The 22,730-nt window shown below is 50.6% G+C and overlaps 1 protein-coding gene across 2 annotated transcripts; it reads left to right on the forward strand.

The window, feature by feature from the left end:
• Nucleotides 1–2,760: 2,760 nt before the first annotated feature.
• Nucleotides 2,761–22,345, forward strand: LOC135402482 (potassium voltage-gated channel subfamily A member 3-like). Of its 2 annotated transcripts, XM_064635713.1 has the most exons (3): nucleotides 2,761–6,169; nucleotides 15,527–18,592; nucleotides 18,644–22,345. In XM_064635713.1, the coding sequence occupies exon 1, from the start codon at nucleotides 2,919–2,921 to the stop codon at nucleotides 4,659–4,661; it is 1,743 nt and encodes a 580-aa protein (XP_064491783.1). In that variant the 5' UTR covers nucleotides 2,761–2,918; the 3' UTR covers nucleotides 4,662–6,169; nucleotides 15,527–18,592; nucleotides 18,644–22,345. The 2 variants fall into 2 exon arrangements, with proteins under 2 accessions (XP_064491783.1, XP_064491782.1); XM_064635712.1 differs by having other exon boundaries at nucleotides 15,527–22,345.
• Nucleotides 22,346–22,730: the final 385 nt, after the last annotated feature.

The raw sequence follows: 22,730 nt of genomic DNA on the forward strand, positions 1-22,730 counted from the left end.
CAGAGGGAAATTTGCAGAGGGAAGTCTGAGACATCTCGCATTAGACAGCAAACCACAGCCTTGAGGAGCAGGTTTGATGCTGCACTGAGCTCTGAGCTCACAGGAAAGCTCTGTCTGGGTTAGACACCACAGAGATGTCCCTTCTCCTGCCCCTGTGCTCAGAAATCCAGGATTTGGGACTTGACCTAGACCACCTCTGTTGCTGCCTGACAAATTTTGGGCTTGCTGCAGTTCCTGGATGCAAATCCCTCTGGGGAACTGGTGGAGGCTCATGGAGGAGTTGATGCTGTTGCTGCATCCCTGGTGATGATCCAAACCTGGGCTGGAAACCCCAGGAGAAGCCAGGAGCTGAGGGGTTATGGCTGGAGAGGAGGTGATCTGTCCCTCTGGCTGCCCTCTGCCTGCAGCTATGTTGCTGCCTGGTACAGCTTAATTGGCTTTGATAGGATTACAGGGAAGCAGGAGGAGCAAACAGGGCCAGGAGGACACACCATGCCTGGGGCCACCAGCCCCTGGAGAAATCCTTTGAGCCAGTGACTAAAGCTGCAGGAGTTCAAGGGTTAATGTCTGTGTGGGGTAAGGGCTTAATCCTTCTGGTTTCAAGGGAAATATTTTCCTAGCAGCATCCCAAAGGTCTGTGGCTCCATCGTTAATTCCTGATGAGTTTGCCCCTGACAGATTCAGAGTAAATCATGGCAACTATGGAAGTTACACCTTGTTGCCTCCAGCATTGTGTCCTCAATAAATGTTCATGGTTTGAAGCAGCCTTGTTTGTTTGCCTTAGACCAGACAACACTGATTTATTGGCAGAAATCCTAGCAGGGAAAAAGGATGAGCCAGACAAGTTTTTAACTGCCACACACGACTGTGGTGAGGGGATGATGGCTGTTTCATGTTTATGAAAATAAAGCCTCAAACTTGGATGGGAAATTTTGCCAGGGATTTTTCTCAACCTGCAAGCAACAAGGGGAGCTCAAGGGTTAATGGTGTTCCAGGGCTTTGCTCTCTGCTTTATCTGGGGTTTGGGATGGCTGGAAGATGCTGTGGGTTGGACAGGAGGGGTGGATGCTCTTACTGGGAGCATGTTGCTGATGAGCACTATGAACTGCTGGGGAAGCAGTACTGGGGATCCAGTGCTTCAATACCCTCATCCCAGGAGATCTGGACCCTCAAGGAAAACAGGTCTTAAAAGTGAGGCTTAAAGCCATGGATGGAGATGGTGACAAGAGACTTGTGTCCAAGTCTGGGGCAAGGTGACATGGCCTAGAGATGAGTGTCCCTGCGTGGGGTTGTGAGTCAATGTCCACCTTTTCATCCACACCTTGCTGGGGCTCATTCCTGTGGGAATCCTCCCTGATTTCTGGTGGCAGAGGTGTTTTCCACTCTGTCAGCAAAGAAGAAGGTGGGCTCAGCTCACTCAGATTCCATCCACGCTCTTCATCTGCCCTTTAGAGCTCAGGCTCAGCTCTTACACCAATATTTGTTGTTGTTCCTCCCCCACCCAGATTTGTGTATTTTGGACAGCTTGTTTCTGATTTAAGGTATAAATAAGTTTAATTTTTTTCATCTTTTGTTCTCCTTATTTTCTGGAGGCTGTGCAGGTTAAAAATAACCAGGAAGATGAGCTCAAGTGGGGATGGTGGAGGGGTTTTAAACTTCATCATGGTGGGACCACCCATCTGGCTCTGGAAGGGAAAGTGGTCTCCCTTCTCACTTCTCCCCAACCCTCATGGCTGAGCTCTTTGTCCAGTGGAAGGTGTTCCTGCCCATGGCTCAGGTGTAGAATGAGATGAGATATAAAGTCCCTTCCAACTCAAAGCATTCCATGATTCTTTCCTAAGCCAGGAGTTCTCTGAATTGCATAAACCCCACTTGTCACATGATTGGAGATTGAAGTGCTTCTGCTGTTGGGGTGAGTTGTGAAAATTGGAGGGGGGGTTGATGGGGGTGCAGAGATCAGAGGTTGTCCCTGATCCACATCTCCTGGAGACAGGGTGTTTTCCTGCGCCGAGTTCCTGCAGAGGAGGTTTTTCACCTGGAAAAGTCCCTTTTGCCCAGAATTGAACCATTTGCATAAGATCAACTGAAGGGAGAAAGAAAAAAAAAAAAATAAAAAACCAACAAACTGAAGGGTTTTGGTTTTCTTGCTGGAAAGTCTGAAAGACAGATTTGGGTCCAGCCTGAAACCTCCCTGGTCGAGGGCTGGCTCAGCTTTGCTTCTCTGTTTATTTTGAAGAGGAGCACAAGCACACACACGTGTGTGCACATACATATGTACACGCTCTCCTAGACAGAAAAAACAATCCCCAGCCTAACCCAGACGCTGATTCAAACCAACTGTTGTCTCTGGCTGCGCTGTCGGCTTTCCCCTGCCCACAGCCCTGCCACCGCGTGAAACCGTGGCTGAAAACCAACAGGCAACCCCCAAAATCCAGAATAAAAATCACATTTCACACAGGGAAGGGCAGAAAAACTCTTTCTAGGCAGCGGTTCTGCCAGAAAAAAAAAAAACCAAACGAAAAAAACCCCCAAAACCCCTCTCCCTACTTGCAAGCCGCTGAGCACCAAAGGATGCTCTCACAGGAGACTGTGAAGCCCCTCGGCGCTGTTTGGGGGACGGAGGGGGGTCCCCCAGGCAGGGCCGGGGAGGGGCTGTCCGCAGCTGGCGGGGTCTGCGGGCAGGGCCGGGGGCTGGTGGGTGTCTCCGGGAGCGGTGACCGAGTGAGGCGGTGCTAGGGCTGGGGGCGGATTTTTTAAGAAGAGCCTCGGCTCTTCAGAGCAGCGGCAGCCGCCGGAGGAGTTGACCGGCTGGTTCTCCCTCTCCGCCCGGAGGAGGAGGAAGAGGAGGAAGAAGAGGCTTCGGCTGCCGCCTCTCCGATCCTCCCTCCCCCCCCCTTCCCCTTCCGCCCCACACCTTTATGGACGAGCGCCGGAGCTTGCTCCACTCTCCCGCCGCCTCCTGCGCCGGCCGGCACCCGCGGGGCTCGAGCAGCAGCCACCACAACCTGGGCTACACCGAGCCCCCCGCCGCCCCCCAGCCCGGCCCCCAGCAGGAGGAGGAGGAGGGCGAGGAAGGGGAGGAGGGCAGCATGACCGTGGTGGAAGGCGGCGGAGGAGACCCTTTGCTGGAGGAACCGCAGCCCCCTCCCGCGCTGCTCGGGGGGGAGCGCTACGAGCAGCCCCCGGCCCCGGCCCCGCCCGCCGGGCAGCCCGCGGGCGCTGGGGAGCACGAGTGCTGCGAGCGGGTGGTGATCAACATCTCGGGGCTGCGCTTTGAGACCCAGCTGAAGACGCTGGCTCAGTTCCCTGAGACGCTGCTGGGGGACCCGCGGAAGAGGATGCGCTACTTCGACCCCCTGCGCAACGAGTATTTCTTCGACCGCAACCGCCCCAGCTTTGATGCCATCCTCTACTACTACCAGTCGGGCGGGCGCATCCGGCGGCCCGTCAACGTCCCCATCGACATCTTCTCCGAGGAGATCCGCTTCTACCAGCTCGGGGAGGAGGCCATGGAGAAGTTCCGGGAGGACGAGGGTTTCATTCGGGAGGAGCAGCGGCCGCTTCCCGACAAGGAGTTTCAGCGCCAAGTGTGGCTCCTCTTCGAGTACCCTGAGAGCTCTGGGCCGGCCCGAGGCATTGCCATCGTCTCTGTCCTGGTCATCCTTATCTCTATTGTCATCTTCTGTCTGGAGACCCTGCCTGAATTCAGGGATGACCACGACTATGAGGGAACTGGGGGGACCTTTGGGACGGGCGGTGGCCCACTCCCACCTGAAGTCTTCACCAACTCCTCGTCCTCGGCTGCTTCCATGGTGTCGTCCTTCACTGACCCTTTCTTTGTGGTGGAGACTTTGTGCATCATCTGGTTCTCCTTCGAGCTGCTGGTCCGTTTCTTTGCCTGCCCCAGCAAGGCCACCTTCTCCAAGAACATCATGAACATCATTGACATTGTGGCCATCATTCCCTACTTCATCACTCTGGGCACTGAGCTGGCCGAGAGGCAAGGCAATGGCCAGCAAGCCATGTCCTTGGCCATCCTCCGAGTCATCCGCTTGGTGCGGGTCTTCCGCATCTTCAAGCTCTCCCGGCACTCCAAGGGGCTGCAGATCCTGGGGCAGACCCTCAAGGCCAGCATGCGGGAGCTGGGCCTGTTGATATTTTTCCTCTTCATCGGCGTCATCCTCTTCTCCAGCGCCGTTTACTTCGCCGAGGCCGATGACCCCAGCTCGGGTTTCAGCAGCATCCCCGATGCCTTCTGGTGGGCCGTGGTGACCATGACCACGGTGGGCTACGGGGACATGCACCCCATCACTATTGGGGGCAAGATCGTGGGCTCTCTCTGTGCCATCGCGGGGGTGCTGACCATCGCCCTCCCCGTGCCTGTGATAGTCTCCAACTTCAATTATTTCTACCACCGGGAGACAGAAGGTGAGGAACAAGCCCAGTACATGCACGTTGGGAGCTGCCAGCACCTCTCGTCCAGCGAGGAGATGAAGAAGGCTCGCAGCAATTCCACCCTCAGCAAGTCCGAATACATGGTCATCGAGGAAGGGGGGATCAACCACAGTGCATTCAAACAGGCTGCCTTCAAAGCAGGCAACTGCACAACCACAAACAATCCCAACTGTGTGAACATCAAAAAGATCTTCACGGATGTTTAAAAAAGAAATCCCAAACCAAACAAACAGCAACAAAAACCTGAGGATGCGGTAAAATGCTACCAATAATAATAATAATAACAATAATAATGCAAAGTGACTGTGTGTCGGTGTTGTGTGGAACATGCACCATCGTCGGTCTGTGTGTGCCCTCCTTTTGATATGGGTTTTTTTTTAGATCCTTCCTTTCTAAAGATCCAAAAATAAAAGGATTTAAAATTCTCCAAAGAAGAGGACGGCTAAAGGGTAACAAGACAAGGAAGATGAAGACAAACCACACTCACTGTCGAAACAGATGTTCTGCAACGTGTTGCAGGGCAGCTTTGCTTTGTGGGGTTTTGGGGATCCTCTGGCTTTGCTCCTGAATTTCCTCCCCCTTTCCCTGAAGGCAGCGTGGAGCCGATTTCCCTGCCGTCACATAAGCTCAGTTGTTGGATTAACAACCCCGGGCTGGGTGGGGGAATGAGGAAAACATGTAGCCGAGAGCACTGGGAGGGGGTTGGGAGGAAACAACCGTTTAATTTTGCAGAGAGTCTCTGTTACCACGTCGTTAAACAATGCTTTATATTGAATCCTGTGATGAGCCATTACGGGCACATCACAGATTCCATTTTTTTTTTCCCATTAGACTGTTGATGAAATTCTAATCTGGTCAGAGACGGAGTGCAATCAATGCTGATTTAAATAGAAAAACCCCCCAACCCAGAGCTCTTGTTTTTCGTTCTTAGTTCCCTTCCCGTGTAACTGATGGAATTATTCCATCCAGCTTGATCTGTGCAGAGGGGCTGCGTGTGGGGAGGAGGGAAGGGAAAGGCACAATGCAGTGGTTTCGGGAGCCGAGAGAGATGCCAGTGAGGACCAGGGGATGCCGGATCATCTCTGGGCAGCCTCCAAACCCACCCAGCCAGAGACAAAGGGACGTTTCCTCCTTTTTTTGCAATGCTTTTGGGAGAGATGCAGCCTCTTATCGCAAGAAGATTAGAGCGGTGAGCACGCCTTCCAGCGGAAGTCACTGATTCCAACCAGGAGTGATGCAGTTGCCATGGCGACCCTGGTTTCCTGGGAAACCCCAAAAGGTTGTCATGGCATCCCTGCTCCCATCCCCCTTGGTCCTCGCTCTTCCTGCAAAAAACCTTTTTCCAGATGGTTCCAGCCCTGCCATCCCGCAGGACATCGTGGCTTCACACCCCCCTCCTGGGCCACGGCCCCTGTGCCCAATGAGGCCCCCCCAGGCAATAAACACCTCCAAACCCACCTGTCCCCTGCTGAGGAGCAATTTTGGCAGGGAAATCTGGGGATGGAGGTTCATCCTGCTCCACCAAGAATGACTCCAAACCCAGTGGGAAACGGTCCTGAGCGGGAAGCTCGGCTGGGAAACCTCAGCAGCTCTGGGAGACAAGGGGGACAGGAGAGAGCAGGACTGAAAAATAACCAAAAACCCCACCAGGGAAAACTCACCACCTTCATCTTCACGTGTGCACCAGGGGCCACGGGACATCTGAAGGGATCAGGTGAGCTTTGCACGGGACACACTTTAATGGAGTCATAAAGGAATGTTGCTTTTTGGGGGGACAAACCCCATGCTTTCCACTGCTTACTTTTATTTTCCAGCCTATCCTGCTGCTCTTGGGTATTTTTATAAATTTTAGATAAAGTGGGATCACTTCCTGTAGCTCCTCTGATTATATTTGCTGTTCACTTTACTTTTTAGTGCTGTGGTAGGAGGGAGTCTCTGCTGCTTCTCTGCAGCTGGATTTCTTCAATTCTGTGCTAAAAAGGTGGTTTTCAGTGGTTTAATGCTTCCAGCTCCAGGCTGCTCAGCCTTGAGGACCTTGGCTCTGACTCTCCTCAGTTTTGCTGGATTTTGGGTTAAAGAAAGCCAAATTCCTTTGGGGTAGCACACGGCAAAGGTGTTCAGAAGAGAGAGTTCTGGCCCCAACCTGTGCAAGTAACACTTTTCCCAAGGGTGTGGAGAGGGGGATTTGTCCTGAGAGATGCCAGCCATGCCAAAATCAGAGTTTAGCTGGGACTTTATCCCAGTTTTAAAGGATCTGGACAGTTTGTAAACTCTCCCTTAGCCCCAAGAAAAACATCACAGCAGCTCCTTGGCTCCTGGTGTGTGATGGTTTTATTGGAGCTTCTGTGGTTTTCATCAGCTGAGGGTCAGACAAATGATCTTTATTAGGAAGATGCTCTGGAGCATTACAGCAAGTTACAAACCTGAGTTCCCTTATCCAGGATAACTGGAATTCCTTGTCTGGGATAACTGGGAACACCCCAACTTGCCTTTTGCCCAGGCTGCCAGTAGGCTGAAATACCATTTCTGCCTATGAGTTCTCCCTTTTTGTTGTTATTAACTTTTATTGTTACTAAATTTTATTGTTATTAAAGCTTTCCCACAATGCATATTCCTAAAAGGAGGGTTTGAGTCTGAAAGGAGTGGAAACATCTCATTTGGAGAGTTTGCAGATGAATTTTTTGTCTCTGTTTTCCTCGTGGCAGCTGCTCAGGGTGCGGAAACCACATGTGCTCCTGGAAACAGCACAGAACAATTTTCGGTTTCTCTGCCATCTAAAATAAGCACAAACCTTGCAGGTTGTTGATTTGTTTTCCTGACTCCTCCCTGCCTGATTTTGTAGGGGCAGAATGGTTTCAAATGGATTTGATTGATGGTAAATGGTGCTGGATGGGAGAGGTGGCAAGGAAACCACTTCACCCACTGGAGTAAAAGGCAGTTTTTCTCCAGTAGAATCATCAAATGGTTTGGGTTGGAAGGGACCTTAGAGATACAGTTCCACCCCCAGCCATGGGCAGGGACACCTTCCACTAGCCCAGGTTGCTCCAAGCCCTGTCCAACCTGGCCTTGGACACCTCCAGGGATGGGGCAGCCACAGCTTCTCTGGGCAACCTGTGCCAGGGCCTCCCCACCCTCCCAGGGAAGAATTCCTTCCATATATCCAACCTAAATGTCACCTCTTTCCCTCTGAAAAAAGTACTTTTCAGTACTGAGTGGTATCACTGAAAAATATAAAATCACTGCTGCTCTTCAGATGCACCCAGAAAATGTAAGTGGAGAACTGGGGGGATCCTTTTGATGGTCTGCCCTTTTTCTCTCAGCATCTTCCCTCTCTGCTGTCTTGTAGGTTCAATGAGATAAACTGAGCAACCTGAGCCACCTGGAACAGTGGAAGATGTTCCTGCCCATGGCAGGGGGGTGGAACTGTATGGTCCTTAAGATCCCTTCCAACCCAAACCATTCTGTGATTCTACTACAGATACTTTCTGTTCCGTGGTCTGGTGGTTTCCCTGGGACTGGCTGCTGCACGTGTTGTGTGGGGAATTGGAGAGATCACTGAAAAACTGCTCTTTCCACACCAGCTGTTATTAAACTGGCTCTTCTCTCTTGCCATGAGCCTCCTGTTAGGGGACCAGGGAGTGTTTTACAGTCCCTGGGGAGTTAAAGATGAGCCTCAGCCTTCGCAGCGTGTTGGACTCAACTGTTCCTAATGTGCTTAGAGGGGCAGCATTAGGGGATTAGTATTAGCAGAGCTGCTGCCTGCTGTCTGCAAGGCAAAGGGCTCCTCCAGCCTCAGCTTATTACATTAAATGGAGGAAAGGGCATTACCACAACTCCTGGCTGACATTTCCCAGTGCCCAGCCAGCGAGCACGGGGCAGCAGGGACCCTGGAGCACTGGTAATCCCCATCTCGGCCCCAGGGATGCTCTCAGAAATGTCCTCCTCCTCCCCTGTCCTTCTGGTCACCTTAGAGACAAATCACACTGCTGGCACTGCAGGATGGGAGCAAGGGATGCAGCCCTGGGAGGCTGGAGCTGTCTCCATGGATGCTTTCAGTTTATCATAGAATCAGAGAGTGCTTTGGGTTGGAAAGGACCTTAAAGATCATCTCATTCCAACCCCCAGTATAGAGGCACTGGGTGCTCTAGAGCCTTGTACAGCCTGCTCCCTCTTTTCACAGGCTCCCTTCCCTTTCCCTTTGCCTTTGCCTGTATTTTATTCCCCTGTTTCAGCCCTTGATGCCACCTCAAAACACATCCTTGGTACCAGGGGCTGCAGGGGACACGCAACAACCCCAACCCTGGCCCCTCCACTTGGTACTTCGAGGCTGCCACCTTTTTCTCCTGTTTCTTTGCCCTCTCGTTTTTTATGTGTTCAGGCCTGACCTCTTCTAAAAAGGTCTGTTGTTCTCCAGCACCCTTTGGGTGCTCGATGTGACCGAGGAGCAGAGCAGTAGCTGTCCCACTGCACTGGTGGACACAGACAAGGGCTGGAGGTATCTCTTTCCTCCAGGAGGGTTAAATTTCTTCCCAGGCAATTGTTCCTGCTCTATCCCTTGACAAAAGAGGTCGGTTTTTGTTGTTAATCCCCACTTTATGGGCAATTAAGCAAGGCAAAGGGCAGAGAAGTGCTTTCCCCAGCAGAGGGAAAGGAGCCATCCAGGGTCATGGGCTCTAGAGGGGTCTTTCCTGCAGGGATAACACAGGGAAAGGGTCTCTTGCAGTGGCTGGTGTGTACGGAGAGCGTTCTGTGTAAAACCTCTTTAATTGTGTAGTTTGGAGCCCTCTCCTGCCAAGCTTTTAAAATATGCATATCCTGGTGAGAGCACACGGCGGCTCCAGCGCAGCCCGAGGGAAGCAGGGCTTTGCTTTCCCCATTTTTAAACGCTTTAACAAGTGATCTCTGGGGGGGCTGCAAACACGGGAGTGCAAATGGACAAAAAGGGCACAAAAGTAACTTATTTTGCCCCTCAGTTTGCTGTCTGCATCGGGAAGGAGAGCTCAGAGCAGCAGCAGCCTCGGCAAGGGCAGTGGTGTGGGCCCAGGGAAATAGGGGATTTCTGGTCATCTTTGTCATAGATGGCCTTTAAGGTCCCTTCTGACCCAAAACATTCCATGATTCTATAATTATAGGGTGCTGTGGGCAGGGCAATATTCTATAAATTGTCTCCTTCACTGCTCTCCTGCTCTGGGTCCCACCCATAGTCTGAATGGGGTGCTTGGCTTGACTCTGGGGGTGTTGCAGAGCTGGAGGATGTGTTAAGAATGGGCTATTCCTGCCTTTTCCCGTTTTTCTGGGTGCTGTTGGCATGGCAGAGGTCTGGGCTATCCCAGTGGGTGCTGCTGTGGGTGCAGGGTGGGAGTTGAGCACAGAGCCAAAGGTGGGAGCTGGACACTGACCATGGAATGATGGAGTGATGGAGGGATGTGCTTCTTTCCTTCAGAAACAGTCTTGGGAATGTGACCAGCACCACTTTGATGAGGATATTTTGGGGCAGGTGCCCTGAGGTGCCTCAGCCCAGCTGGGAATCACTTCTCTGGCAGTGGTGGAGGGGAAGTGGTTTGACTTCATTTTTGGGGGTGGTGATAGGAGAGTTCTTAGGTCAGAAATGAGACTGACATGAGGAGGGGGGGTCCAGACCTCGTGTAAGGCAGAACCATCCTAGGGAGGGGACTCATTCCCTGCCAGGGGGTCCCTGCAGAGCAACCCCAGCCCTGTCTCCCCAGTCCCTCCTGGCTCTTGCTTCAGCCAAAGCTGTCCCAGATCCTCTGTGGTTGGGCCTGAGATGTAACTGAGACCTTTTACTCCCATACTTGGCTTCCCAAAGAGGAAAATGAGTAATGATGTCTTTGTCAAAGGGATATTTATCCCACCTGATGGACATGTGTTGGCTGCTTTGCCTGGGGAGGTGTCAGGGCTCCTGCTCTTTGTCACTCAGAAAATCCCAGTTTTTGCTCAGGAGAACCATCCCTGTGTGGGATGGTTCCTCTGAAGAGGGGTGTGTGCAGGGTCTCACTCTGCCCTTGCAGCTGGAGCCCTTTTATCGCTGTTGCTGGCAAAAAAGCAGCCACAGAATCAAGCCCTGCTGCTCTCTGACACCCACAAGTTTCAGGGTCTGTCTGTGTCTCATCACTGCTCGTAGCCTGAGTTTTCCGTGCTGAGGATGCTCAGCAGCAGGGCAGGGAAACCTCCCCGCATGAACCTCCCCGCAGGGCACCGTCACTTCTCTGCTTATGAACCGAGACATGCTCAAGTAAATTAAAACATGTCTCCAATCTCCTTCAGCTTCTCACTGAAGTCAGGAGGAGCTGAAACGCTCCCTGATGGCTGCTGTTCCCCTCCTCTCAGCGGGAACGGCCGTTTCCTTCACACTCATTTGGAGCCCCTGGCTCAGCCCCGCCGACGGCAGCAGGCGCTGCTGGGTTTGTTTAGGAATGATTCACTTCCTTCAGACTTGTGATTCCGACGCTTTTCTGAGCATGTTTAAGTTCTGGCACGTCTGTTGCTTTGCTACAGTGGTTGCACTTCATTTTTAGCATCTCTAACATGGGCAGGCTGGGTTTGGATGTGTGGCAAGACGAGCCAGTGGCTCCCCTCCCCTCCCCTCCCCTTCCCTTTCTGAGCAGCCTCAGAAAGTTTTTGCAGTGAAACCTGTTCTGGAAGGAGGAGGCAGTTTTGAAGCACAGAGCAAGAAATAAGGACTCCTCCAAAGGTTTTACTGAATTCAGCTTTCTTGAGGCTGGCAGAGCCTGCAGACCTTCCCTGGGTACCCCAATAATCACAGTTGTTTCCCCTGGGTGGAGGGAAGGCCGAGGTTTCACTCAGCTTCCCAAGATGCCAGCTCTGCCTTCAGTTCTCCTTTCCACCACCATCCTCCTCTCCTGTGATTTCATAGAATCACAGAATCACAGAATCAGCTGGGTTGGAAGGGACCTCCGAGATCATCCACTCCAACCCTTGATCCAACCCCGCTGTGGTTCCCAGCCCATGGCACTGATGCCACATCCAGTCTCAGCTTAAAAACCTCCAGGGACGGAGAATCCACCCCTTCCCTGGGCAGCCCATTCCAATGGCTGAGCACCCTCTCTGGAAAGAAATTCTTCCTAATATCCAACCTAAACCTCCCCTGGCACAGCTCAAGACCCAGCCCTCTTGTCTTGCTGAGAGTTGCCTGAGAAAAGAGACCAACCCCCCCCTGGCTCCCCTCTCCTGTCAGGGAGTTGCAGAGAGTGAGGAGGTCTCCCCTGAGCCTCCTCCTCTCCAGGCTGAGCCCCCCCAGCTCCCTCAGCCTCTCCTCACAGCACTTGTGCTCCAGTCCCTTCCCCAGCCTCGTTGCTCTCCTCTGGACCTGCTCCAGCCCCTCAATGTCCTTCCTGAGCTGAGGGCCCAGAACTGGACACAGCACTCCAGGGGTGGCCTCACCAGTGCTGAGTCCAGGGGCAGAATCACTTCCCTGGCCCTGTTGGCCACCCTGTTCCTGAGCCAGGCCAGGATCCATTGGCCCTCTTGGCCCCCTGGGCACACTCTGGCTCCTGTTCAGCTTCCTGTCAGTCCAAACTCCCAGCTCCCTCTCTGTCTGGCTTCTTCCCTGTGCCTCTCCCTTTCCACCCTGATGGCCCATTTCTCCTGAATTCTCTGTGCATTTAGAATTGAGAACCCTCCTCTCCCTCCTTGCTGGTCTCTGCTTGGAGCTGCCACCATGGCTCTGTAACAATTTGAACCTCAAGTTGTTGCAGCAGGTCAGAAATGAGACATCAGAAGTTTGGGCTTAAAATGAACTTGCCTGCTCTGAATTTGAGTTTGCAGGGGGGATGTGGAAGGAGTTTAATGTGAGTTGGGTGCAGCACTGCAGGTTTGAGGGGTTTCCTACCTCTGCGTGTGCATCAGTGGGTGCTGGCTCCTGAATGTTCTGCACCTCAAATCCCTCTGAATTAAAGGAGGAAATCTTTCTGCAGCATCAGAAACAAGCCTGGGCTGTCTCCTCCTGGGGCTGGAAACTTTCAGGAATGTCTCTCCCATCCTCGTAGCAAAATGCTCAAAGAAAGCATGGCATGAATGAGGAGTCAGCTGGGTGTTTCACTTGGGATATCTCCTGGGAATTTGGCTTTATTGCTCTGTTTTCTTAACCAAACTGCCATGTGATCCTCTCAGAGGACAGCTTTACACAAGCACCTTTATCAGCCAAGCCTGGGACTCAGTAAGAAGAGATATCAGTTAATATGATAAGATCTGGTTTCCCTAACCCTGTGTTGATTGGCATCAATTATATCTTTCTCTTTAATTCTGTGCTAAGACTCAGCCATCCCAGCATATTGTTTGGGATCAGTGACAGATGGCCTGACCCATCATTTTTGCAGGTCACTTTGTTCATCCCTTAAAAACCTGGCCCAAACAGGAGCTATTTTCCAGTCCCCTGGGAGGACTCAGGACCTGCTCTGTACTTGTGCTCTCAGGAGCTGGTTCAGCAACTCTAAATGCACAGATACAAGTTATTTGGCTTAGATTATTCAAAAACATCTAATTTTTGTGGCTGCTGTTTAATATCCTCTGTTTCTCTTGGAGTAGAGAGGATTTCATCACCCCTGTCTGATGGAAAGACATCTGGGTGCCTTCAGGAGCTGGAGCAGTGATATCTCCACAATGCTCATGACTTCTCACCCCTACTGCTGTTCCTACCAAATCCAGTGAAATAACATAACTGTTAGGCTGAGGATTTCGGATTTCTTTCTGCAAGAGCAAGGATACACTTGGAAAGGCACCAGAGTACCCCAAAGCACTGGATGATTTGTCTGGTGGGGATAAAATTGTTATTTACCACTTAATCTGCAGAGCATCAACTCCAGCTTCCCCTTCATGGCCGAATCACTGACACTTCCCAGGCTGAAGGTGCTATTTGGGTTTTATTTGTGTGTTTATTTAATGGGTGTGTAACACTCCAGTGCTGCTTGAAGATCCAGCAGTTTGATCACTGCTTTGCTAAAAAGACAGAAGCCCTTCCCTGCTGGCAGGTGGGAGAGGGTGTAATCCCCCCAGCAAGCCCAGTCTAATAAAGCATAAACCCCAGTTAGCTTTAAGTCCATGAACAGTCCCTTCTGGCACTTCAAGATAAGCTGGTATTTGAACAACTGGCTGGTCTGAGCCCCTTGTAAGGAGCACTGAGCCCCTCTGGAAGCTCATTTCCCTGAGTGCTGCACTGCCTTACGAGGGAATTTTGTTCCTTGTGGGAATTCTTTCCTCTTTCCTTTCTCTGCTGGCTTTTAGCATCCCTGTGGTATCCTCATCCCTGCAACATCACCATCCCTGCAACATCACCATCCCTACATCCCCATCATCCCTGCTGCTGTATCCTCATCCCTGCTGCTGTATCCTCATCCCTGCAAATGCATCTTCATCATCCCTGCATCCTTATAATCCCTGCAGCATCATCCCTGCAACATCATCCTCCCTCCAACTTCATCCCTGCAACTGCATCCTCATCATCCCTGTGTCCTCATCATCCCTGCAACATCACCATCCCTGTATCCTCATCATCCCTGCGTCCTCATCATCCCTGCAACATCACCATCCCTGTATCCTCATCATCCTTGCAAATGCATCATCATCCCCACAATATCACCATCCCTGCAGCATTGTCCCTGGAACATCATCCCTGCATGCCCATTATCCCTGCAACATCATCATCCCTGCGACTTCATCCCTGAATCCTTATCATCCCTTCATCCTTGTACCATCATCCCTGCATCCTCAGCATCCCTGCATTTCATTATCCCTACAACTTCATCCCTGAAACTTCATCATAGCTGCAACATCCTCATCCCTGCAGCATCATCCCTGCATCCTCATCATTCCTGCAACTTCACCATCCCTGTACCTCATCCCTGCATCCTCATCATTCCTGCAACTTCATCATCTCTTTACCTCATCCCTTCATCCTCATCATTCCTGCAGCTTCACCATCCCTGTGCCTCATCCCTGCATCCTCATCATTCCTGCAACTTCACCATCCCTGTACCTCATCCCTGCATCCTCATAATCCCTGCCATGTCATCATCCCTTCAGCTGCATCCCTGCATCCCCATCATCCTTGCCACATCACCACCCCTGTATCCTCATCCCTGCAGCATCCAGAGTGGATGTCTCCCTCCTCAGCACATGGATCCCATCCTGCATATCTCCATCCTCCCTCTCCCTTTGTGGCAAACAGGCTGATTTGGGGACTAAGCTGGGACCAGGCAGGTCCTGGTGCCTTAGGCTGGGCTCTGAGCTGGGACTACAGCTCCTTCCAACCCTTTCCTCCTCACTGGCTGGGAATGAAGCACCTGACTTCATTCCCACCTGATGGGAGGAGGGGATGCCTCGATTGCTCCGAAGGCAGAACATGGATTTTCTGAAAAATGAGAGGGATATAAACAGTTGCATGAAATTTGTAGGAATTTCTGTGTCTTAAAGACAGAGAAGAGCATCTCCCTATATTAAAATAGGAGTCAGGATGAGTCCCTTGGTGCTGTTGAGTTACTGCTGCAATTCCAGGGGGGTCCAAGAGCTCACTGCTCCAGCACTGCAGAAACTGGGACAATTTTCTGGCCCTTTGCTCCATTCCTGCCTCAAAATGGGGTGTTGAGTTTGAGCTCTGTGGGAGCAACTCCACAGTCCAAGCACCGGGAGTGAGATCAGCCCCAGTACTGGATTTATAAGATCAACCAGTTGCACAATATTGTGTGATCGAGTTGGAACAAATCCAGCTTGACTAAGACAAAAACATGATGAGGAAAACCCACTTCGTGCTAATTATTCTGCATTTGGAACTTTCCATTAGTGAGATAATAGTTAATAACCAGGATCTATTTAGTGAATCTTCTTTTCTATCTTTAGCTCACTTTAGACTGTGTGGTATTTAGTCCATTAAAGGATTTTAATTAGCAAGTTTTCGCTTTTCATTCGTGAGAAATGGAGACGTGAATTTGCCTGAGGGGGCCAACGTGCGACATCCCTTCCACTTTACTTTGAAAAAAAATAACCTGTTTCTTGTTTTCCAAAGCATAAAAGTGGTTTTTTTTGCTCTGCCCAACAGATAACAGAAGATGTTTCAAAATTACGACCTCCAGGACTGTGCTGAGAAATAAAACAGCCCCAAGGAAAAGTCAAACATCCTGGACATGGTGACCAACGCTGCTGTGGACCAGACTGTCCTCCCCAGTTAAACCCAGTTCATAGTCCATAAATACATGAATACCTATGGAGTATTTGCCATCTTATCCGTGTTTTCTAACAAGTGCTTCATGTGGAAGGAAACATCTCTGCAGCCAGAAGATTGTCTCCAACTCATGTGCAATATAACCAGGCTGAGCAAAACCAGGGAAAAGGAGGAGGGGAGGTGGAAATTTGGACATCATTATTTCAGTCTGGTTTTATTATTATTTTTTTTAAAAATCACTTGAAAGTTTAAGCAAACAGAAGGGAAAGATTAAGCAGAGCTGCTAAAGCTCAGTCGAAGTGTTTTGCTCGGAGTGGGAGGGAGAGAGGGAATCCAGTTGCTCTCACTGTTCCCTGCTGAAGGCCACGGGCTGCTCTCAGCTATTCCTGAATAATTTCTGTTCCATTTTTCTCCCTTTCCTGTAAATGCCCTTTATAAGTAGTTCTGTGCTGTACCAAAAGCTGTGATTCACTTTAAGTCCTTCTTAAGAAAGTAACATCTCCAGCAATGCTGAGGAAAATGATGTTGAACAGTCAACAAGTTGTGCCTTGCTTTCAGGATCACTCCATGGAAAACTAAGGAAAAATCGAATTTCCAGAGGTGGAAAAGGTATAAAAAGATGAATCCTGGCTGATCATGCTCATGCTTTGTTTCATGAGAGCCTGGGTGCCCTTTTCTGCTCTTCCACAGGGAATATTACAGTATTCCCTCACTTGGGAAGTCCATTCCTCCTTTGCCCATTGCTGTTTCGTTTTGCACGCTGAGGTTTTGGGTGGCAGGTTTAGAGCTGTGGGTTGCCTGTGCTGGGCTGGGAAGCTGCTAGACCTGGGGTTTCTCTGACCTCACTGCATTTCTTAGAACTGCAGGGATCAATGTTATCCTGGTGCAGCAGGATAAGTGGTCTGCAAAGGGATAAATCAGCTGCAAAGGGATAAATGGAAACAGTTGATGTCCCTCCTGCTTCTGGCTCCCCCCCTCTCCCTCTCCAGCTTTATCCCACCTCCTGATGCTGCCTCTTCCATCTTGGAGACTCAAATCTGCCCAGCACATACTCAGTCAGAGAAGCAAGGAAATACTTGCAAGAGTGTTGGATTTAAGGGTGAGAATAATGTTGGTGGGACTCAGATGAGCACAGGAACCTCTGTGTCTGCAGTGCTGTAACTCCCTGGAAATGGTTTGGGAAATGTTAGTTTGGACTGGATGGAACCAAGGGAGTTGGAGCTTCCTCTGAAGAAGGGAATGCTCAGGGGGAGGTAACAGGAGACAGAACTATGTCTGTGGAGCAGACTCTGGAGTTCAGGCTGATGTGTCCAAGGACAAGCCGTGAGGTTTCTACCAGGCACCTGGAAGGTTCAACAAGGACCACTCTGCCTGGAGGCAGCACCAAAACCTGAATCCTGCCCCCAGCAGAGCTCTTTACCTGCATTTCACACCAAATTCCAGGCAGGGGATGAGGAACATCCACAGGAGGCACCTGTGACATGCTTTGAGGCACAACCTGAGTGGGGATGCACTTAAAAACAAACACCCTAACTGGAAGAAAGGCTCTGAAATGGGAAAACTTTGGAATATTCATGGCAAAGCAAACCTACTGTCTTCCTCACGTGTCTCTCCTTGCAGAAGAGCTTTGAAGACAGACAGGATCCAAGCAGGTTCAGGCTGGGATTGCTCTGGACTTGCAGAAGAAGTCACCTTCCTTTTTGGCTGGCTGAGCCCCACATGCAAACTCCAGTTGAAATTCAGGTTGAGAAATTCTCCTAAGGTTGAGAAATGATGTAGTTCTTAAAAGGAATGCATCAACTTTGGTGAAGCTGCATTTATTTTGTTTGTTTTTCTAATCACAGATAATTCCTTGGCTTGAATTCCTGCTCCTGTCATGGCATCATTGGTGGTGGAGACCTTGCTCATGGGAGAAGGGCTGGGGGGCCCAAAACCAGGAGTCTCTGGGGGCTACGTGTGGGTGCAGGGTGAGCAGAATGGGCTGAAATGGCAAGAAAAGAAAGAAAAAGTGATAAACCCAGCAGTTTTAGTCAGTGTAATGAGCTGGGGAATGAAGAGCAGATATAGGTCTGGCTCTCAGTGGGACATTGCTCCTCTTAACTCTTCCCAGTGTGGTACAAACCTTGTGGCCCTGGGGCTGAAGGAATGAGAGAGGGCTGGTGCTGCTGGCACTGGGATTTATTGGGGGGGGGTTGGGGAGCAGGAACGCTGTAGGAGCCCATGGAGCAGGTCCCTGAGCTGGGCTGGGGAGCAGGAACGCTGTAGGAGCCCATGGAGCAGGTCCCTGAGCTGGGCTGGGGAGCAGGAACAGTCTAGGAGCCCATGGAGCAGGTCCCTGAGGTGGGTTGGGGAGCAGGAACGCTGGAGGAGCCCATGGAGCAGGTCCCTGAGCTGGGCTGGGGAGCAGGAACAGTCTAGGAGCCCATGGACCAGGTCCTTGAGCTGGGTTGGGGAGCAGGAATGCTGTAGGAGCCCATGGAGCAGGTCCCTGAGGTGGGTTGGGGAGCAGGAATGCTGTAGGAGCCCATGGAGCAGGTCCTTGAGCTGGGTTGGGGAGCAGGAATGCTGTAGGAGCCCATGGAGCAGGTCCCTGAGGTGGGTTGGGGAGCAGGAATGCTGTAGGAGCCCATGGAGCAGGTCCTTGAGCTGGGTTGGGGAGCAGGAATGCTGTAGGAGCCCATGGAGCAGGTCCCTGAGCTGGGTTGGGGAGCAGGAATGCTGTAGGAGCCCATGGAGCAGGTCCTTGAGCTGGGTTGGGGAGCAGGAACGCTGGAGGAGCCCATGGAGCAGGTCCCTGAGGTGGGTTGGGGAGCAGGAATGCTGTAGGAGCCCATGGAGCAGGTCCCTGAGCTGGGTTGGGGAGCAGGAATGCTGGAGGAGCCCATGGAGCAGGTCCCTGAGCTGGGCTGGGGAGCAGGAATGCTGTAGGAGCCCATGGAGCAGGTCCCTGAGCTGGGCTGGGGAGCCTGAACGCTGTAGGAGCCCATGGAGCAGGTCCTTGAGCCCACGGAGATGAGCTGAGGGTGACAGGGTTGGACAGGGATGCCAGAGAATCCCAGAGGTGAAACAAGCCCCGGTGGGAAATGAATCTGCCTGCACAAATTAGAGCTGATTAGAGCAGGGGCTCTCACTAACTCCAGTCTGGCCCTGCCCTGAGGGGTGATGGGGAGAGGGAGCTTCTCCATGGGATCCTCCAGCAAATTTCCATGCTGGCAATTCCCCATGGATCTGGAAGGGTCTGCGAGTGGATTGCAAAGCTTTCCAAACCTCCCTCCCAAGGATCCCTCCCTGTCCCTGCAGAGAAAACCTGTCCACCCAGCTTCCTGCATCCCTCCAGCACCAAAATTAATTAATGCTCAGACCATAAAAACTCTGAGACCTAAAAAAACCCCTTAAAGAAAGAGCAGGAAAAGTGCCCAATGTTTGGAGGGTGAGGGCTGAGCCTGTTTCCATCAGGGAACCCCAAATAACCACAGATCTCTCTCCCCAGTTGCCACAGACGGAGCTGCTGGCAGCTGGGGCAGGTGGGAGCTGGGTGTTTCTGGGCCATGTCACCTCCAAAACTCCTAAGGAGCTGCAAAACATGTTTGTTTGCAGCCTCCCTGCAGCGTGATGGGTTTGTAGTGAGATCTTGACCTGCAAAGGAGACTGAACAGAAGCTTCTGCAACTCTCAAATCATGAGAGACTGGTCCAAAAACCACTTTTCTACCACGCTGATGGGTTTGGGCTGCAAACAGCCAAAGCCCCCATAAAGGGGGCTTTGCCCACAGAGATAATGACATATTAACAGGGGGAGATTGATTTTCTGGATTGCAACACAGACCTGGATCTTGGGAAGCCCTGGTCCCAAAGGTGTTATATTTAGTTTCTTTTGGAACATGATCTAGTAGCCCTTAAAATGGGGGATAGAATGTATCGGTACTAAAGTTATTTTTATTTTTGAGCTTTTTTATGGGGGGGGGTGTGTGTCTGTAACATGATTATACCTCGTCTGTTTTCAACAGCCACTTGTTTAAGTGTCTCTGTTATGGCTCAAAAACGTATTTTGACGATTGAAGGTGTGGGAAAAACCAGATCCCTTCACACAGTTGGGTTGGTGCGTCCCAACCACCTCACAGACATCTTACACCAGTGACAATCCTGCCAAATTCCAGCCTTTCCTCCCTGTTGTACATACGGGTGTTGACGTCGCTCCATCCCGTCGGGTTCCTTTTGCTTGAGCCAGCTGGTTGTTGATGTGCTTTTTTCACAATTACTGAGAGTTTGATAGCCTTTAACTGTCAGTCCAGTGTATTAATGTGTGCTGCCACCACTCTGACTCCAGCCTCGTGCATCCAAAGATAACCATCGTAGCGGGGCAGCCGCGTGGAAATGTCGCTGGGAGCGGAGGGCTGGGTTTGGCAGGGGAAGGCAAATTAAAAATGTATCCAGCCGATTAAAAAAAACCAAAAAAAGGAGCGATTTAATGATGGCTGACATCAGGAGAAGATCCAAAAAATAGCGTGCTTTGATTCCCATAATCATCCGAAGGCAGGCAGCTCATCTTTATTCATAGTCCTTCAAAGCCCTGCTCCCAGACGCTGCGAGAGCATCTCGGAGCTGTCGTGCCTTGGACGTGCTCTTTAGACTCTGAACAGGCAGATATTTCTCCTCTGTGCCCAGCACAGCGAAAGGCTGAGCACCAACCCTCTCCCCATTTAATTTTAGAGCTCTGCTGTTGGCTCCATCCTGCTGGAGAGGCAGGAAAAGCTGATCTGGGGAGCGGGGCTGGTGTAGGGTCATGAAAAGCAGCTTGTTTTTAATGCCTTGTTTTAAGCTGTTTTAAGAAGGCAGCAAAATTAGAAAGGGAAAGATCTGAGTGTTTAAGGGCACTAAGGAAGGCTCTGGGGACACAGCACAGGGATGGGGCTTAGAGGAGTGGCTGGAACAGGCTGTCGGAGGCAACGAGGAAATAACTGTGGGGCTGCTTTGCCCTGATGGATCTGGGGGGAAAAGTCAGGATTTGGTGAGGCCCTGGCACAGGTTGCACCGAAAAGCTGTGGCTGCCCCATCCCTGGAAGTGTTCAAGGCCAAGCTGGATGGATCTTGAAGCAACCTGGTCTAATGGAAAATGTCCCTGCCCATGGCAGAGGGTAGAACAAGGTGGGATTTAAGGCCCCTTCCAACACAAAACTGGTCTGGGATTCTATTAAGTTATGATTCCATGGTTCCTGCAGTCCCATCCCAGACTCTAACCTCTTTCCACAGGTGCTGACAACCCCCCCCCCCCCCCAGGACTCAGAAAACAGCCCTAGACCACACTGGAAGTTTCATTCCCACACACACTTGGGTGTTTTCTGAGACAGGTGTTCAAATGCTACCATTGCTACTGAATCCTTTTAAAATTAAGGGATTTCTGAGATACAGTGCTCCTCACTCTCCTGCTTTTCCTTTCATTGCTCAGAGTCAGCTGGAAGGCACAGAGTCATCCCTCAACACGAGGTTAAAGTCCTGTAGCAGCCCTGGTTGAATTAAATTACACATTTCTAATCCCAGTATTTTCATCCACCAGCCTCTGATACAGGTATATTTATGTTTCTTTTTCCCATTTTTTCTGCTTTCTCCAAGATTACATCATCAGGTTTCAAAGGGAATGGCCTGAGATGCCTCTGACCCTGCCTGGTGTTGTCCATAACACATCAGCTCTGACCATTGCCAGGCCAGGCACTGATGCTGGTTTTAAGTCCATTTAAGTCCATCCTGTTCCAGAGGATGATTTTGGAGCAGGACAATTTACCTGGCAATGCTCAAGTCATTGATAGAGCTGGAATTGTGAGTCAAGTGGTATTAAGGGGAAATGGAGTCAGGAGGGGCCTGAGATACAATATGGTTTTGATACCAGACAATGTGTTTGCTGCCACGTTCCTTAGGCTGCTGTTGATGTGCTGGAATTGGACTTTGTTGGCCAAATTGCTCAGGTTTTGCAGGAAAATCCCCCTCTCTGCTGAGAGTCAGGTCTTCTCATGTTGGAATTTAGAATTTTTCAAGAGAACAGGCTCTTAATTCATCACCTGAGACCCCAAAACGTGGCAAAAGGTCACATCGACCTCCAGCACAGCAGCAGCTCGTGTTTCTTAATTTCCCATCCTATTTTCATGGGATCTTCCTGGGATGGAGATGGCTGGATATAATTTTGACTTTGCTTTCCCTCCTTCACATGTGCAACTGGGTAATGCTGAGATGCTTTTCCATGCCTGTCTCAACTGGACATACACTGGGTGTATTAACAGTGAAATATTGTGAAATTCAGTGTATGGGACTGAAAAACGAAACTCTTCACTAAATCCTGACTCATCTGGTGCCACAGGAACAATGCAATTTGGGACTGGAGGTGTTAAACACAGTCTTGTTACTCTGAGTTAATTTTAAACTCTGGTTTTGCCAGTGAGCTGTGTTCCAATAGTTTAAAACTCGGGTTTTTTTGACACCAGTCTGATGCTAAACCAAGCTGCTGCCTCCCGTTGTCCTGGTGACTCCACCGTGGTGTGGGCCTTGTGTTCAGTTACCAGTAAAAAAAAGTGATTTTTTTTTTTTTTTTTGGTCGTGTGGATTTTTTTACCTGATGTTGAATTTATTTTTTTAATTTTTTTTTTTTTCTCATTAGAACTTGAAACTGTTATTTCATACACAAACTTCAATAAAACGGCTGAAACACAGTGTTTGAGACTGAAGTGGGGTGAAGGGAAGATGTTGGGGCTGGGAAGGTTGGTAGGCGGATGAGGTTTGAGGTGCATCCACTGGATGAACTAATTTTTCAGGGTGAAATAACCTGACATTTAATGCCATTCCTGGGAGTAGAATTTACTGTGGGAGACAAATAAAATCTGGGGGTAAAATCTGCACATTTCCAGCATCCCAAGCATCCATCTGAAGATCTGTGCACTCTGCATGGGCTGAAGAAGCTCCAGGCAAACCCTTAAATTTTGATGATGCATCACAAAAAGGAATGTCACTGCTGCTGCTCTGGCAAAGCAAAAGCAAGTGGAGGTGCCCATGGGGATGTGACCCACGTGCTCCAATCACAGATGGAAATCCTGCAAA

This window comes from Pseudopipra pipra, chromosome 25 (assembly GCF_036250125.1).
Source record: "Pseudopipra pipra isolate bDixPip1 chromosome 25, bDixPip1.hap1, whole genome shotgun sequence".
Lineage (NCBI taxonomy): Eukaryota > Metazoa > Chordata > Aves > Passeriformes > Pipridae > Pseudopipra > Pseudopipra pipra.